Below are 15,235 nucleotides of genomic sequence, written 5' to 3'. Positions count from 1 at the left end.
CCCCAGGAAAGGGCTCAGAGCTCCTTGTGGCAAAAAAGACCACAAGGTTATATGGGTAGGATGAGAGAGGGTCACGGCCATCACTTGCCCACCCACTCCACCACACTGCCTGAATGACAACAGGACTCAGACTCCAGTGTGTTGCCAGCCTTGGAAAATCCCCCAAGAGGCATTTCCTCCAGAGTCCTCCATAATTTTCTGGACTGTCCCACCACACCACAGCCCAGATGACAAACCCAAGTAGAGGAATGTTCTGGAATCTGACCTTCATATTCCAATGAACTGGACCACCAGGATTTGCATATAAAAGGTCTAGGGAAGGGCTTGGGGCAGAAGAGACTTCTTTCCAACTCCCAAGCCCCAAGCTCAAAGACAATGCCATTATGTCCTGTCCACCGCCTTCTTCCACCCCAGAAGACAGTGGTCAGCACATCTCATCCAAGCCAAGAAGTCTTCCTGGTATCAACATCACTGGTCAGATTAGAGGGGTCCCTCCAATGTACAAATGAGGAAAGAGAGGCCCCAAAGGGGCTCAAGCTTTCATGAGGCAGAGCCTCCTTCCTTCAAGACCTCCAATACGGGGACAGCTGGACTCCACCCAATTATATCCATCATTCCCCCAGCTGACCAGACTGGTGAGGACTCAAAACATGGTCCCCTACCCCACCAAGCCTCACCTGCAAATAGTGATAAGTCCTGGCTTTGGCCTTGGTCTCTGGACCCAGGAGCCCCTTGCCTGGCCCGGCCCCTGGGTATCCATCCCGGCCCTGGCTGACCATCATGGTATGCCAGGCACTTCGCTTGACTGACTGTCCATCCAGGGACATGGACATGCCAGTGCAGGCAAGGCAGCGGCCTTCTGACCCGCCCGAACGCCCCTTGAAGCTCAAGTCCCGGTAGGACCCATCTGGAGCATCCAGGCAGAAGGGACCTCCGGGCTCTCCAGGGGGCCTCCCACCCAGAAAGCCACTGTCACTGTCCAAATTGTCATCAGAGCTCCACCAGCCTGTGGCCTTGGTCTGGTGTCGCCCATCCCCCTTGCGGTCCTTGCTCTTGCTCCGTTTGCCATGGCGGGACTGGTGGTGGTGATGGTGGTGGTGGTGATGGTGGTGGTGGGAGGTGGGGGGGCCTCCTGAGCCTGGACCAGAGTAGCTGTCTCCCCCAGAGCTACTTCTTCCCTCGGCCTTAGGCCCATTATAGTCTCGCTTCCCAGGTGCCTCCAGAGAGTGGGACTTGGCAAAGAGCTTCTGCACAGAGTGAACCAGGTGCCGGATGCGGCTAGGACTCTCGCTGCGAGCCTCAGGGGCAGCGCCAGATCCAGGTCCAGGACCAGGCCCTGCCGGACCTCGCTGGTATGGGAGTGTGTGGAAGCCATCTTGTTGAACTGGCAACTGCTTTTCAAACTGATCCAGGAGTGTGGGAGGCAGGCGGGTGGCACCCTTGCCCTGTGGGTGGCCCACACAGTCTTCACAGGTGTCGAAGGGGCCCTGGCCCGGGTACATCCTGGGGAAGGTACTGCTGCCTCCCCCAGCCCCCACCCCCCCTGGGCCTCCCTCGGGGCCTACAGATGATGGACCCTCACTCAGGCTCAGGGGCCCTTCTGGAGAAAGGTGTCCCAGGCCAGCTCTCGGGGCACAGAAGCGGGGCTCGGTGGAGAAGGCCTCCCTGGAGCCCAGCAGGTACGGGGCCCTGGCAGCTGGGCCCACGTCCATATGCTGTTGGTCAGCAAAGCGGGCTGGGCGGGGATGGCTGCCTCGGTCGCCATGGTAACCCCTCATGGCCTCAGTAAAGGCTCTTCATACTGTTGGGGGCCAGGCCCCAGGAACCTCCTGAGAAAATAGAAGAGAAAAGGGATTTGGACTGAACAACAGGCACTTTACCTAAAATCATCTTTCGCTAGGCACCGTGGCATCCCTGTTGGTATTGCCTACCAATTTTATTGTGATTAATTATACTATCTTTCCACACATGGACTGAAAAGTCCTTAAAACAGTCATAATAGACAAAGACACGAGGGCACAGAATAATCCCATCATTCATCACGGTTGCAAATTTGATAAATACTCATCCACAAGAGGAAATGCTCTCAGCCAAATGGGCTTTTAAATATCTTTAGATTATCAAAAACAAAAGGCAGCCCAAGCAGACAGACCACATATTCAAAGAAACCAGTCATTAGGTGAACTGGCTTTTAACAAGCTAAGCTGAAGCAAATTGATCCACAGCCATTCCGCCACCTCAGCCCTATCCCGCATCCCCCTGCTGCAGGTTCCAGGAAGAGAACACTAACTTCAGGTCTACATCTCCACACCACTCCATAGAACCCCTCTTCCTTCCATGTCTACTTCCTTACCTCCGACTGCAGGCTCCTCCGCTCCCCTCCTCTGGGGAATGCCATAGGCAGGAAAACTAGAGTTGGCTCCTCCCACCTTTGCTGGCTTCCCGACACTAACCACTGGAGTCCCCGCCCTCTCCCCTTGCCAATTATCCTTTGCCAACCTCCCTGACCATGAGAAGGCATCTTGGAGGGAGGAAAGTCTCCGGGCTTTCCTGGCTAAAGCAGGCAACATTGGACCACTGGACTGTGAAAGGAACCCAGGAGTTTTTCCTCCCAGGAACAGTGGGCTGGAGAAGCTGGAAGCCAGTGGAGAAGCCACTGTGGAACCAGTGTGCCTGGCCCTCATCCCAGGCTTGCCGAGGCGACAGGACAAGAGAGGTCAGCTCTCAGCAAGAGTTGCCTCCAATCAGGACTCCAGGAGCTGCCAGGACAGGAGCTATGGCAGGAGGAGGTGACAGCAGGAGGGACAGGGACAGAGGATCTGGCAGACGGAGCCCTCCCCCACTCTAGACCAGCTCCTGGGCCATCTGCTGACTAGGAGATGACAGTCTCAAAGACTCCAGACAGCAGCACCTCTTAAGACTCAATCTCCCTTCCTCCCGACACGGCTTCCCCTCACCCGTTCTACCTCTGGTTTCTCCGAGATCCTGCCCGCAGCTCATCCACTATTTCCCTAGCACTGGTGATGTACCAGGTATGGTGCACACATCAGTCTCTAAGCTGACTCAAAATCCTGTCTTGTAGACATTATCCACACTTACCGTGAGAAAATGGAGCTCAAAATGGGGAGATGAAAAAGCCGGTAAATGGGTGAGTCACCGCCTATCAAGTATTTGGATTCAAGAACCCAAATATAACCCCCATATAGCAAATTTCCTAACACTCACCATCCGGGGCGTCCCATCCTTGATGTCAGGATCCCCACCACCAGGCAGAATCCTAACTTCAGCAGGCGCAGGACCACTGGCTCCTGACAGGAAAGAGAGAGGTAGTGAGCCAAGGAAGGACGTTCCTCCTGGAGTCCTCGGGACAGGTCTCTGCCCTGGCAATTTTCTTTCCCAACCCCCCCAAACCAGGACTGGTTGGATCCCCCACGATGCAGAGGCTTCAGACCCTCAGGGAAATGAAGTTGGCTTCATTATGCAAATGTATGCAAATTTGGGCACAGGTTGGACTACCTCCAACTGCAGGTGTCTGTGTGATCTGTCCATGAGGCTCAGCTACAGCGTTTTCATTGCCCTTAAATATGGCCGAGTTCCACAGACATTTGTTGAGTGCCTACCTAGCGGAAGGCAGATTGAACGTACGGAGGTCATTTGAGTGCGGTCCTGTCCTTGAAGGGTCTGTAGCCTAACGAGAAGAACTACAGGGACAGAATTATCAGGTCCCTATATCCTGGGAGCAAGCTGTTGTTCCTTCCTCCCTGGTTCTCCTTTCCCCTTCCCCCAAGCTCTCCTCCTGGCTAACACTTCCTCACAAGGAGCCTCAACTTCCCGTGGAGACTTCCTGTACTCTTTATTCTGGATTTTGCCTCTCATTGGGCTTTTATGACACTCCTAGTACCCCCAAGAAACAGCATGATCACAGGATTGAAATCATTTGCCACTACCACTCTCCAGTAAGGTGGGGGAAAAAAGAAGAAAAAGAAAGAAAATAGGTTCCAGTCATCTCTGACTTGAGCTGGTCCTAAGTAAGTGTTCCCTATGGGTGAGGGAATGGCTGTGCTGGAGAGGTGACAAAATATTAGTCTGGCTTGGATTAACAGCTAGAGCAGATTCAGTAGAGAAGAATCAAGGAAGGCTTCCTGGAGAAGAGAGTATTTGAAGCACGATATGGGTAGACAAAGGTTGGGTGTGGGATAAATTCCCAGGGGAGAAAACAGCGGTTACAAGGCAGATAAAAAAAAAGTGCAAATACCAAAATCTGAGGGCTAGGCTTGGAGCATTCCAGAAGCTGGTGAGGATTTGGCAAATACTGGAAGACAGAGAGTCAGGGAGGAAGAGGACTCTCAAGTTTTCGGTAGCCGTGACTGGAAGACTAATGATGCCATTATTAGAGACGGGGATGTCAGAGGGAAGAGCTCGCTTTGGGGGTCATGATTAATAATAGTGAAAGAGACACAGTCAGACATGAGGAAGAACTTCCTGACCCTGAGGATTGTGACACAATGGAAAGGATTGTGGAAGAGTCTATAGAGGAAAGGTTCAGACATAAGCTGCTCCCAGATCCAGGGCCTGGACCAAAGGAGATATTCGTTCGTTATCTTGCCTAGAGAGACACTGTGGTGACATTGTTGATACCAAGAGCCTGGCTCTACGGCGATTCGCATTACTGTCCTTTTGGCAGGATAAGACAGGGAAGTCTGACTGAGAAGCTTAACCTCCTGTGGAGGAAACTGACCAAAGCATCATCCCCAACGTAGATGAAGCGTTGAATACTCTGGAGCTTTGTCTGTGACATGTTCTTTTCCTAACCCAGAAGGGGCACATATCAAACTGGACCTCACACTAAACTTCCCAACAGTGGACGTCCAAGTCCGAAGGTGCTCCCTGCCACCAGCTTCCTACACCTGCTGCCACCAAGCTGCTGGGTTGCCATTAGGATGTTTTGTTTTGCTTTGGTCTTTTCTTTTTTTTTTTTCTTAAGATTTATGCATGTTATATGTATCCGTGTTTTGCCATCCTGCATGTACGTGCGTGACACGTGTGCCTGATGCCTGCCGAGGTAGAAAAAAGGTGTCAAATCACCTGGAACTGGAGATCATTCTGAGCCACAGCATGGGTGCTGGCCAACACACAGTTCCTAGCAAGTGCTCTTAGGCAGCATCTGTCCCTCCCACCCTCTTGGTTTTGCTTTTGGAGCAAAAGGTTCAGGACTCCCAAGCTGGCCTAGGACCCCTTCTCTAACCAAGAGTGACCTTGAACTCATGACCTTGCTGTATCCACCTTCCAAGGGCTGGGTTTATAGGTGTCTTGTCTTCAAGTTCTTTTTAAACTTGATTCTCGTTCTCACCAATCCATGTTCCCTTAGCTCAGGTCTCAGACAGAAGCCCCAGTAATCACTCCTCTCCAGGTAGACCGCCAGCACTCATTCCCTACAGGGAAGAACTGTCCAGGAATAAAACACCGCCCCAAGACCAGGTCTATGGTATCAGACAAACGGTGTGATCTTCCAAGTTTAATCCATCTGTCCACACTAATGTCATCCGGGACATTAGTGAACATCGAACGACACAATACCTAGGAAACCATTTGATAGCCCTGGAAGATGGAGGCCGATGAGATGGAAGGCTCAGTGGACAATATGAGTTGGCTCCCCAAAGCCCACAAAGTGGAAGGAGAGGCGAGAGTCCCAAAGGTTGACCTTTGACCCCCCCACACACACATGTGCCTCGTGACATGTGTGCACACCCCCAGTGAATTCATTCACATTAAGCAAATAATAAAATTAAAATTAAAAGTTTAAAACCCCACCTGGTGGTGGTGGTACACCCATTATAATCCCAGATCTTGGGAGGCAGAGACAGAGCTCTGAGTTTGAGGCCAGCCTGGTCTACAGACTGAGTTCCAGGCCCTCCTCCCTCGGCCACTTGGGAGTCGGGGTTACAGTTGTCCAAGCAAATCCACCAGAAGCCTTTATTTGGGTGTCTAAAATCTTCAACATACAAACAGCAAATAATATAACTAAATACAGGTTACTGAAGGAAGGGGATATTTCTTTCCTGTATTTTTTTTTTAAATTACTCTCAAGTAGCCCAAGCCAGCTCTGAATTCCTTACACAGCCAAAAATGACCTTGAGTTTCTGATCCTCCTGCTAGAGCGCTAGGATAGCATTTGTTTGTCACTACACCGAGCTTTAAAGGGAAGATTTAATTATGAACTCCTATTCCTCAGATCCCATGCCTCCCCCGAGGCCCCCACCTCATCGCTAAATACAGTGAATGGGAGGGAGAACCAATCAAGGAGAGAGCTCATCGTCCAATCCATCACCCCTTGCATCCTAAAAATAGCCGTGCCCACTGAGTCCCATGCCCACCAATCACTGCCGGCGGAGGATCGGAGACTGATTCCCAAACCCCTTTCCCTTCTTCCCAGCCTCCCTTGTGATGAAGCCAGGCCATTCCACGGTGGCTAGTGATTTATACATGAAAATGTGAGGTTCCTGGAGGGGAGAGTCTGCCTTTGTGACAAGGGTTGGGGTTTGCAGGTGCCATCCTTCCTCCCCCTGCCTTCTTGCCTGGGATAAAACAATGATGGTCAGATCCGGGGTACCCGGCTTGAGAGAGAGAGACTTAGAAAGTCGCAGAGATGTTAGCACTGACACCATCGAGTCACACAACCAACACAAGCAGTTGCCTTTCTCCAGGCCTGTATACGATGAGGAACAAACTCTATTTTAAACCCCGGTTGGCCAGATTTTCTGCGTTTGCGGCAGAAAGCGGTGCTACCGAATCCAGCTGCACCTCAAACATCACCTTCTGCTGGGACATATGCAGGAGGCTCATAGCTTGTCTCCCCCGTTCTGGTAACCCAAATTATCCCTTGGAGATGCAGATGTGACCGTACTGCTTCTCTGCTTTCTTCGCCCAATAACCTTGGGTTAGTTAACATCTTAACCTGGCCAACAGAGCCACACCTGGCCCTTTCCGCTCTCCCAGCATCCTCTCCCCACATGCTCCCCCTCTTGCTTGTTCTCTCTGCTTCAACCAAACCAGCCTTTTTTCAGTTCCATGGGCCCTCACATCATGGGGCCTACTCTGTGTCCAGAGAGCCTTTCCCCACCCACCTCTGCCGTGCTGACTTCTGTTTCCCCTTCAGATCTCAGCTCGGTTGATGCTTCTTCGGGGAAGCTTTCTCTGGCCTCGCTGACTAGGTCAGATCTCCCTGCTGTTTGCTCTCAAGGCATCCTGTACCCTTCTCTAATCTAGTTGCCATTTTAAAGCTGTGTGATTCTGTGACTGTCTTATCCTATTCTCTCCCAATAGGATGTGAATTCCACACAGGAATTCTGACCATCTTCAGCGAATTCCCCCAGCCCCTGGGCACAATGCTTGTCGAGTTGTAGGTATTTGTTGAGTATGCCTGCAAAGAACAAGGCCCTCCGACTTCAGGCATTTTATTTGATCCCCAAAACTACCCCAGGATGTGACTTCATTCCCCCATACATTCTCATCTGAAGAAGCGGAATCTGAAGCTGCCAAGACAACATTGAGAGCTGACAGCAAAGCCAACATTGCCCAGCTCCACAACCCGATGGCTTTGCTACAGCCTGCACGATTAGCCTTGAGAAGCTGAGCTTGTAAAATGTCATTTGAAAGTAACAGGTATTAATGCCACCGAACAAATAGAAAGACTGCATACATACCGCACAGCTAATGAGAGCCCTCGTTTAACTTTCCTCTAGGTGGGGAATATAACTTCATGCCAAGCCCAAGGTCAAATAAAGAGACCAGCGGAAACTCCCTGAAGTTTCTTGGTTAGTTAGCTTCTTAACCTGGCCAACCGAGCCACATACCTGGCCCTTTCTGCTTTCCCAGCATCCTCTCCCAACACACACCACCCTTGCCTGCTCTTCTTCAGCCAAGCCAACCCAAGACAGGGTCTCAGGTAGCCTGAGCTAGTCTCTAACTCACTATGCATTAACCTTGAATTTGTAACCATCTGGCCTCTATCTCTGAGTTCTGGGATTAGAGACATGCCTGAAGTCTGTTTCCTGTGGTGCTGAGGGCCAAACCACTGGGTGATGTATTTGCATGCTAGGCAAACCCCTCTACTCTCTGAGCTACATCCCCAGCCCTGTTTTTTTTTTCCATTTTACCAAATCAAGTCACCTTTCTTCTTCATCCCATGTCACAGAGAGAGAGGCCCAGATGGTGAACCTCTGAGCCTGGAAGGCGGCCACTTTGACAATCACCTGTGGCTGCCTGGGAAGTGGAAAGGGAGGGGAGTCCAGGAGGACCTGGTGTGTGACAGGCTCTTCCGTGATAGACCTCATCTGGGGATGGAAGAAGGTGGCACAGATGCCGACACCAAGAAATTACCCAATTTAGCACCAACGACACAATCCAGCAATTAGTTTCTTAAACCGGAACTTGCTGGGGGCTGCCAGGCTGGTGAAGTTGTTGTTACAAATCTCACTGGGAAGCCAGCTGTGTAATTCGCCAGGAGGTTGTCACTGCCCCAAGCAATTACCTTCCAGAAAAAGAATGGAAAAATGGAAGAAGGAAAGGAGGTGCAATCGAAGTCAGATTACCTCGTCCCCTGCCCCAGGGTCGGGTGACAAGCCTTTCCTAAGACAGAGGTGACTCCCACGCCCACCCCTCATCAAAGCACTCACTGGCGTGGAATTGCCACCTCACGATCTAGGTACAAATCCCTTGCTACTCGCTTGCTAGCTGTGTCTGGGTGGGGGGGGTGCAGACCAGGGATTCGCTGAGCTTGCACCATTTTCTCATCTATAAAATGGGGACATTAGAGCCACCGTGAAGGTGTTAATGACGTGGTTAATGCTTAGCACATCAACTCCTTAGCACTCTAGCTGACACAGTAAATAGTCCGCACAAGGGGCTAGCATGATGTACAGCTTTATTTTCCTTCACCCGTTTACAGGGCGACCTTGAGCAGGTCGTTTACTCTCTGTGAGACAACCACCTAAGGCTGGTGATCCTCTGCTAGTCAAAAGACAAGTTGTTCTTCACGGTCGGTATCTGGGGACCAGGGATCCAGATGTGCTCAAGGAAAACCAGTGCCTCGGGTTTTCATTACACATGCGATGGCTTAGGTAAAGATTAAATGTTAACTGACTCCTCCCTTCCTTGGGAAGCTGCTGGGAGAACTAGACGGGGTGGTCCAGATAGTTGTAAACAGATGTTGGGGCTCTTTGACAGGTGTCAGCCTTATTTCTTTGCCCGTATTAGGTCCTCTCCATACTGGTTTAAGTAGAACAGATTCCCTAACAAGTGAGGCCTAGGATTTGCTTTGTTGCTGGGAGCCTGGCTTCCTCCATGCCTATGAGTGAACCACATGTGCTGTTGGGAGTTCTGGCTTCAGGTTGTGCTTAACCATCCCCTTTCCCTGTGTCAACTGAACTAATATAGCTAGGAGTGTACCTGGCTCCCTGTTTAGCCTTCCACCACTCCTCGACCTGACAGCAGTTAGATGCCCACAGGAAAGGCGGGGAGGGGGGCACCCTGAACCATACATAACATGGAACCTCTGGCCCACAAGTCCACAATGGTTTATCTCCGCCCATGGATTCCTCCCGCCCCCTCGCCTCTTCTTACATCCACTCTTATCTGAGCCCCCTTTAACCCATCTGACCTTAGTTTGGCTCTGGTATCCCCATCAGCATCTGTGTTGCTAGGTGGGGGCCCCAAGTCCCTGACTTCTCTCAAGCCAGCCCCATGGCCCATCCCTAGTCCTCGAGACTCCAAGAAAATGCCTCCCCTACCATCCCTGCCACAGGAAATGGGGAAGGGGGAACAGAATGGAATCAGGGAATCCCCTTGCCCTAGTTACGTTATTTAATCAAGCCTTTCTGGGAGCTCGGGGCAAGAGGGCTGCTGAAAATGGGCTTCCTCTTCCAAAACACTCAAGACATTTCGGCAGGGCTGAGTCTAAATGCCTCTCCCAACCCGTCTGACAACGCTCATGCAAACCTGAGAATAACCCAGGCCACCTCTAATCTCTTTGAAAGTCCCACCTCAGGGGGGCTTCGCACTTGTTCTCGCTGCCAGAACACTCTGCCCCAGATACTCCTATGGCTTCCTCTGTCTCATCTTGCTGGGCTCGGTCCTGACAGGCTTTCCCTGACCACTCACTCTCACTTGGTGCAGCCTTGTCCTCCCTGGGGTTCTTTCTACACCACCCAGCTCTGCTGCCCCGAAGCACTTAGGGGATCTTTGAAATTACTTTCTTCACCTATTACGTTTTCATGGTGTGTCTTCCAGTGGCAAAACATCACCTCCAAGGGGGCAGTGACTAAGCCTGCAGCTGTCTGTGATCCGGAGTGCCTGGTACTAGCAGACAGAAATGAATGGCTTCCCTGCTGCCCTCGCCCACTCTCTGTGCACAGAAGCCCGAGGAAAAGACCTCCCCAGCCTTCCCTCCAAAGGCTTTGGAGAGCTCAGAAAGACCAGTGTTCAAAATCCTGTGTCTAAACACAGCCCTGCTCTTGCTGTGTGCCTGTTATCAGTCAGATGTGCTCTTTTGCACGGGGAGGGTATGGTGGAGAAGACAGAAGGAAGGGGATGACCCTTACGGCGAGTGCTGCAGAGACAGACGAGCCTTCCTTCGAGGAGGCTCTGAGAGACTGACTGAGTCGTAGAAGCCAGGCTCAGTGCCCACCACCAGCCCGGAGAAGGTCTCGTCACTCAGACTTGTTCGATCCCAGCTCCTTCTGTAGCTGGGTCCACGGAGCCAAGAAGCCTTGCATAACACGTGTGAGCTTCCTCCTCCTTCTCCAGGGCTTCCAAAAGGCCATGCTGACCAACCTTCTCCCTCAAGGTCAACTGTTTCCAGTCCCTCTGCTCTCGGCTATGTCTGCCAACACCTCACCCCACCCCAACTCCTCAAGGGTCTCCAAGAGCCCAAGTTTGGGAGCTTCCCCTTTGCTGAGAGGAGCCTCAGGACCAGAACTCATAGGAGGCTCTATCTAGTGGTGGCTAGTGACAGAGAGTGTCTCTTCTAAGTTTCGAGCTAAACAATTCGGGTTTAAAGCCCACCAGACATAGGCCTTAAGGAATCGTCTTCCTCTCTGACAAAGTCCCCCTGTGCTCAAAAAGGAGACAAAATGGTCTCTTTCTCAGGTCTACAATGCTACAGGGGTTAAAGTAACACTGTAAGGTGTCCAGCACAGTGCGGAAGGCTGGCTGTAGATGAAGGGGAAGCCATTTAAATGCATGAGAATTAAATGCACGGCCTCTTGAAGAGGATTTCTCAGACAGCCTTGGGCAGAGACCTGCAGCTATGCCTGGTGTATTAGAAATGGGTGCTGTGGAAACTCTCGATTTTTTTTTTTTTTTTGCGTCCAGAAATTCGCTTCCCTGGAATGCTTTCGAACACCACGCACATCTCAAAAACGCAGAAGGCAGCAGAGCAGCCCCAGTGTCCCAAAGTGGAGGAATCTGAGGGAATCAGAGCCCTTAGGTTCACAGACCTCCAGGGACAAACCTCCAGAGTCTTCTGTAGCTATAAACGCCATCTCTCTTCCCACTCCAGAGACGGAGACGAGAGAGCTCAACAGTCTCACACTGAGGGCTGACAGGATGCTATCTATCCACGCCTGTGCTACTTCAGTTGAACTCTAAATAGCTTTTTTTCTCTGCCTGGGTCTCAATGTTCTCATCTGTAAAATGGAGACAACATTATTTGCCTCCTTGAGTTGTGGACCGCCCATAACTAATTGGTCAACTAATTGGACTTAGTGCATTGATCCCCATCCTCACGTCTGTTCTAACAGGAACACCATAGCATCTTCTTTCATTTGTGTGTGACTCACTCTGGCCTCCAAAGTGACGCCAGACTGGAGCCTGCCAGGGCCACCAGAGAACAAGAGGCAGAGGCCAAGTCCCAGCAGGGGTCCAGTGGACATGTGATTCTGTGCCAAGCCAAGTCCACGGCCTTTTCTACTTCCAGCCTCGCCAACTGGTCATGTGTCTCTAACATGAAACCTACAGCTTAGGGTTAACATACCGACCCATCTGCCCAAGCCGTCTATGTAAGTGGCACAGGGATGTCTAGCTCAAAGGCCCTTCCTCTCCTTCTGGGTCCATGCCACAGGAGAATGAAGTACAAGGCTGGACCCTTAGAAGGGGCTCTTGTTGGCTGACCCTTGGTTGGAATCCATTACCCTTCTGCTCTGCCTGAAGTCGGCTGACCCTGTCCCAGCTGCAGGGATGCCCAAGCCCAGTTGTTCTCCTCTGAACCTCTGGACTTTGAGGATCTGAGAACAGAAGGGGAAGCTGAAGGGTGAGGAGCCCAGCAGGCAAGAAACAGTATAAACTGTAACGGCCAGCCACAGAGCAGACTTCCCCGTCAGATGCACCTCTGATGCATTTGAGACAAGCTCATAAGTAGCACAGGCTAGCCTCAAACTCACTTTGTAGCTGAAAGGACCATAAATACCTGACCTCCCAAGAACCGAAATCCTAGGCATGCGCCATGCCCAGTTGACGCAGTGCTGAGGCTCTAGCTCAGGGTTCTGTAGAGGCTGGACAAGGATTCTGTCAGTTCCGCTACATCTCAGCCCCGAATGAAGTAATAACTACGAGTTGTCTTCCCATGAAGCCCATGACAGAGCAGACGCTACCTCCTCTTCTGTCCCGTATCCCTTATTCTGCGCGACAGGATAAATGTGGGGTGCAGGCGTTAAACTCCTCAGAGGCTGGGATCAGATATCTATTTCTCCATGGCCAAGCAAAGCATACAGTACATTCTCAATGAGTTCAGCTTCAGTGACTGAGTCACCAAGAGGCAGCAACCAGCAGCTGATGCGCTGCACCTGGGCCAGACTTCCAGAGCAGACAGAGTCTGTGTTCTTCCCAGGGAGGAGTCCAAGCAGAGTCCAGCACAGAACAGAAAATCCTCAGCTGCCTGCCTGTTAACTTGGAAGTCTAGGATTTGTAGCCCAAGCTGGCCTTGAACTTGGTATGTAGCCAAGAATGGCATTAGTATTAGTGGTAGTTATAGTCATTTGTTTGTCTGCTCGTTGTGACAGAGTCTCGCTTCATAGCCCTGGCTAGTCCGGAACTCACTATGGACAGACCTGGCTGGTCTCGAATTCACAGAGATCCTCCTGCTTCTGCCTCCTGCCTACTGGAATTTCAGGTGAGCTCTGTGTGGTGATGGAAATGGAACACAGGATCATGCATGTCAGGTGCGCACTCTACCGACTGAGCTATATCCGTTGGCTGTCCCAGAATTCTCTATGTAGGCCACAGGGATCCACCTACCTCTCTCGAGTGTTAGGATTAAAGGTGTGTGTGCTGCCATGCCCAGATTTTGTTATTTTTAATTTTAAAAGAAAGAGTAAAAAAAAAAAAAGCCAGGCTAATGGAGCTCTGAGTTCGAGGCTGGCTCAGTCTACAGAGCAAGTTCCAGGACATCCGGAGGTACACAGAGTCTCGCTATGTATCTCTGGCTAGCCTGGGCTTACATAGACAAAGCTGACCTCAAAAACCACAAGTTAGGCTGAGAGATAGGACGGTGGTGGAATGTTTGTCTCGCATCTACGAGGCCTTGGGTTTGATCCCCTGCATGGTGATCACATACAGAAAATCCCAACAATCCGCCTGCTTGTGCTTCTCCAATGCTGGGCTTTCGTATATGCACCACTATGCCCGGCTACTTTAAACAGTGTTCATCCATCCATTCATTCACTCTTATTTATGTATATGTGTGTAAAACTGCTCTTCTGCACTTGCGCCACATACGTGCAATGTTCATAGGGAGCACTAGAGGGCACTGGAGTTACAAGCAAGTATGAGCCATCCAGTGAGGGTGCTGGGAATTCAGTCCCAGTCCTCTGCAAGAGCAGCAAGTGCTCTTAACTATGGGGCCATTTCTCTAGCCCCTTGTTTTGGTTTTTGAGACATCTAAGTATATATAGCTTAGGGTGGCCTGAAACTCAATGTATAGCCCAGGCTAGACCCAAACTCATCAATCTATGATCCCTCTGTGCCTCAGCATCCCAAGTACTGGGGTTACAGGAGTTCAGCTCTTTGAGTGCTATAACCATGTAACAAGCATGGTGCTAAACTGTACAGGAGAAAATATTTTCTCACACGGTTACCACAACTGCCCATGGTGGGCGCCACCCTCCGTCCCACCTTACAGATAAGAAAACTGGAGCTTAGAATGTAAAGAAAACTGATCCTCTGAACCTCAAGGAAACCAGGTTCAGACTGAACGGGTATGTATCAGAAACATCTTTCTGAGTCAAGCTCTCTGATGAGGTCAGCCGAGAGACACCCCCCCCCCCATAGGTTTGGCTTAGCATTCACCTCAGGAAAGTTCCCCCCTCCCACTTCTCCCTCACTCGTGGCCACACAATTACCTCAAACTGCCCACTCACTTTTCCCCTCACGTTCATCCCGATGTTAAGTGCCCAGCCACACACCTCTTACACAGCACTTACTCTCCTAGAGAGTCCTGGGCACTTGGCATACAGAAACGCCGTTCCCACAAGAGTTCTTCTACGTCTGATTATCACCCAAAAGACACTGATGTCTGGGTGCACATACGTCCACCCTTATCTCCCTAGGAGAGTGCTATGTGTGTGCACCTGTCTCACAGGCACCCACATCCGCTCAGTGTCATACATCGAATCCTCCCCCAACAAGAACTTTATCCATCGTTCCCAGATCCGATACTAGGCCCAGGTGAGCAATACACTCCCTTCCTCTGGGGTTGGCCAGGCAGCCCAAAGAAGGAGAGAAGGCTCGGCCTGCCTGTGATGGATGGAATTAATCTACTGAGCTAGAGAAACTAAATAATTAAATCCCTAATCACCCCCCCAAGCCAGCCCAGGCCAATATAGTTGAGGGAGGGGGAGCTCTGAGGCCCAGACCAATATCCTAGAAGAGGAAGGGCTGAGAAACAAGGCCCGGGCAGAAGCCTTTTGAGGGGGTCTCTTGGAGGAACTGCGGCAGGCAGGCAAGCGTGAGCAAGCTTTCCTTTCTCACTTGGAAATGAACAGTCTTGGAAGCCAGGTTACCACCAGCCACGGAAACAAACTGGGTGAGGGCACAGCCTTCCCACCATCCCCAGAATCCTTTCTGCCACTCTGTGAAATGGGAGGTGTATCCTGGGACTGTCGGGGCTAGGAGAAAGAACACTCAAAAAAGCCAAGGGCTGTGGCAGTCAAGGACATCGGCCCAAGAGGCTAATTTCTCTCAG

The 15,235-nt window shown here is 51.2% G+C and overlaps 1 protein-coding gene across 5 annotated transcripts in view; it reads right to left on the bottom strand.

Annotated features, from left to right (window-relative positions):
* The window catches only part of Dlgap3 (DLG associated protein 3), a 70,718-nt gene that overhangs the window by 43,511 nt on the left and 11,972 nt on the right, over positions 1-15,235 (bottom strand). For 4 of the 5 annotated variants that reach the window (XM_087660592.1, NM_001301876.3, NM_173138.6 and 1 more), the window contains 2 exon segments: positions 3,226-3,308; positions 678-1,829 (listed from right to left, as the gene is read on the bottom strand). In XM_087660592.1, the coding sequence (XP_087516718.1) occupies positions 678-1,778 (1,101 nt within the window). In that variant the 5' untranslated portion in view covers positions 1,779-1,829; positions 3,226-3,308. 5 annotated transcript variants of the gene reach the window in all.

This window comes from Rattus norvegicus, chromosome 5 (assembly GCF_021556685.1).
Source record: "Rattus norvegicus strain SHRSP/BbbUtx chromosome 5, alternate assembly SHRSP_T2T, whole genome shotgun sequence".
Taxonomy (NCBI): Eukaryota; Metazoa; Chordata; class Mammalia; order Rodentia; family Muridae; genus Rattus; species Rattus norvegicus.
Note: the sequence above shows the minus strand (reverse complement) of the source record. Positions and strands in the feature narration are given on the sequence as shown.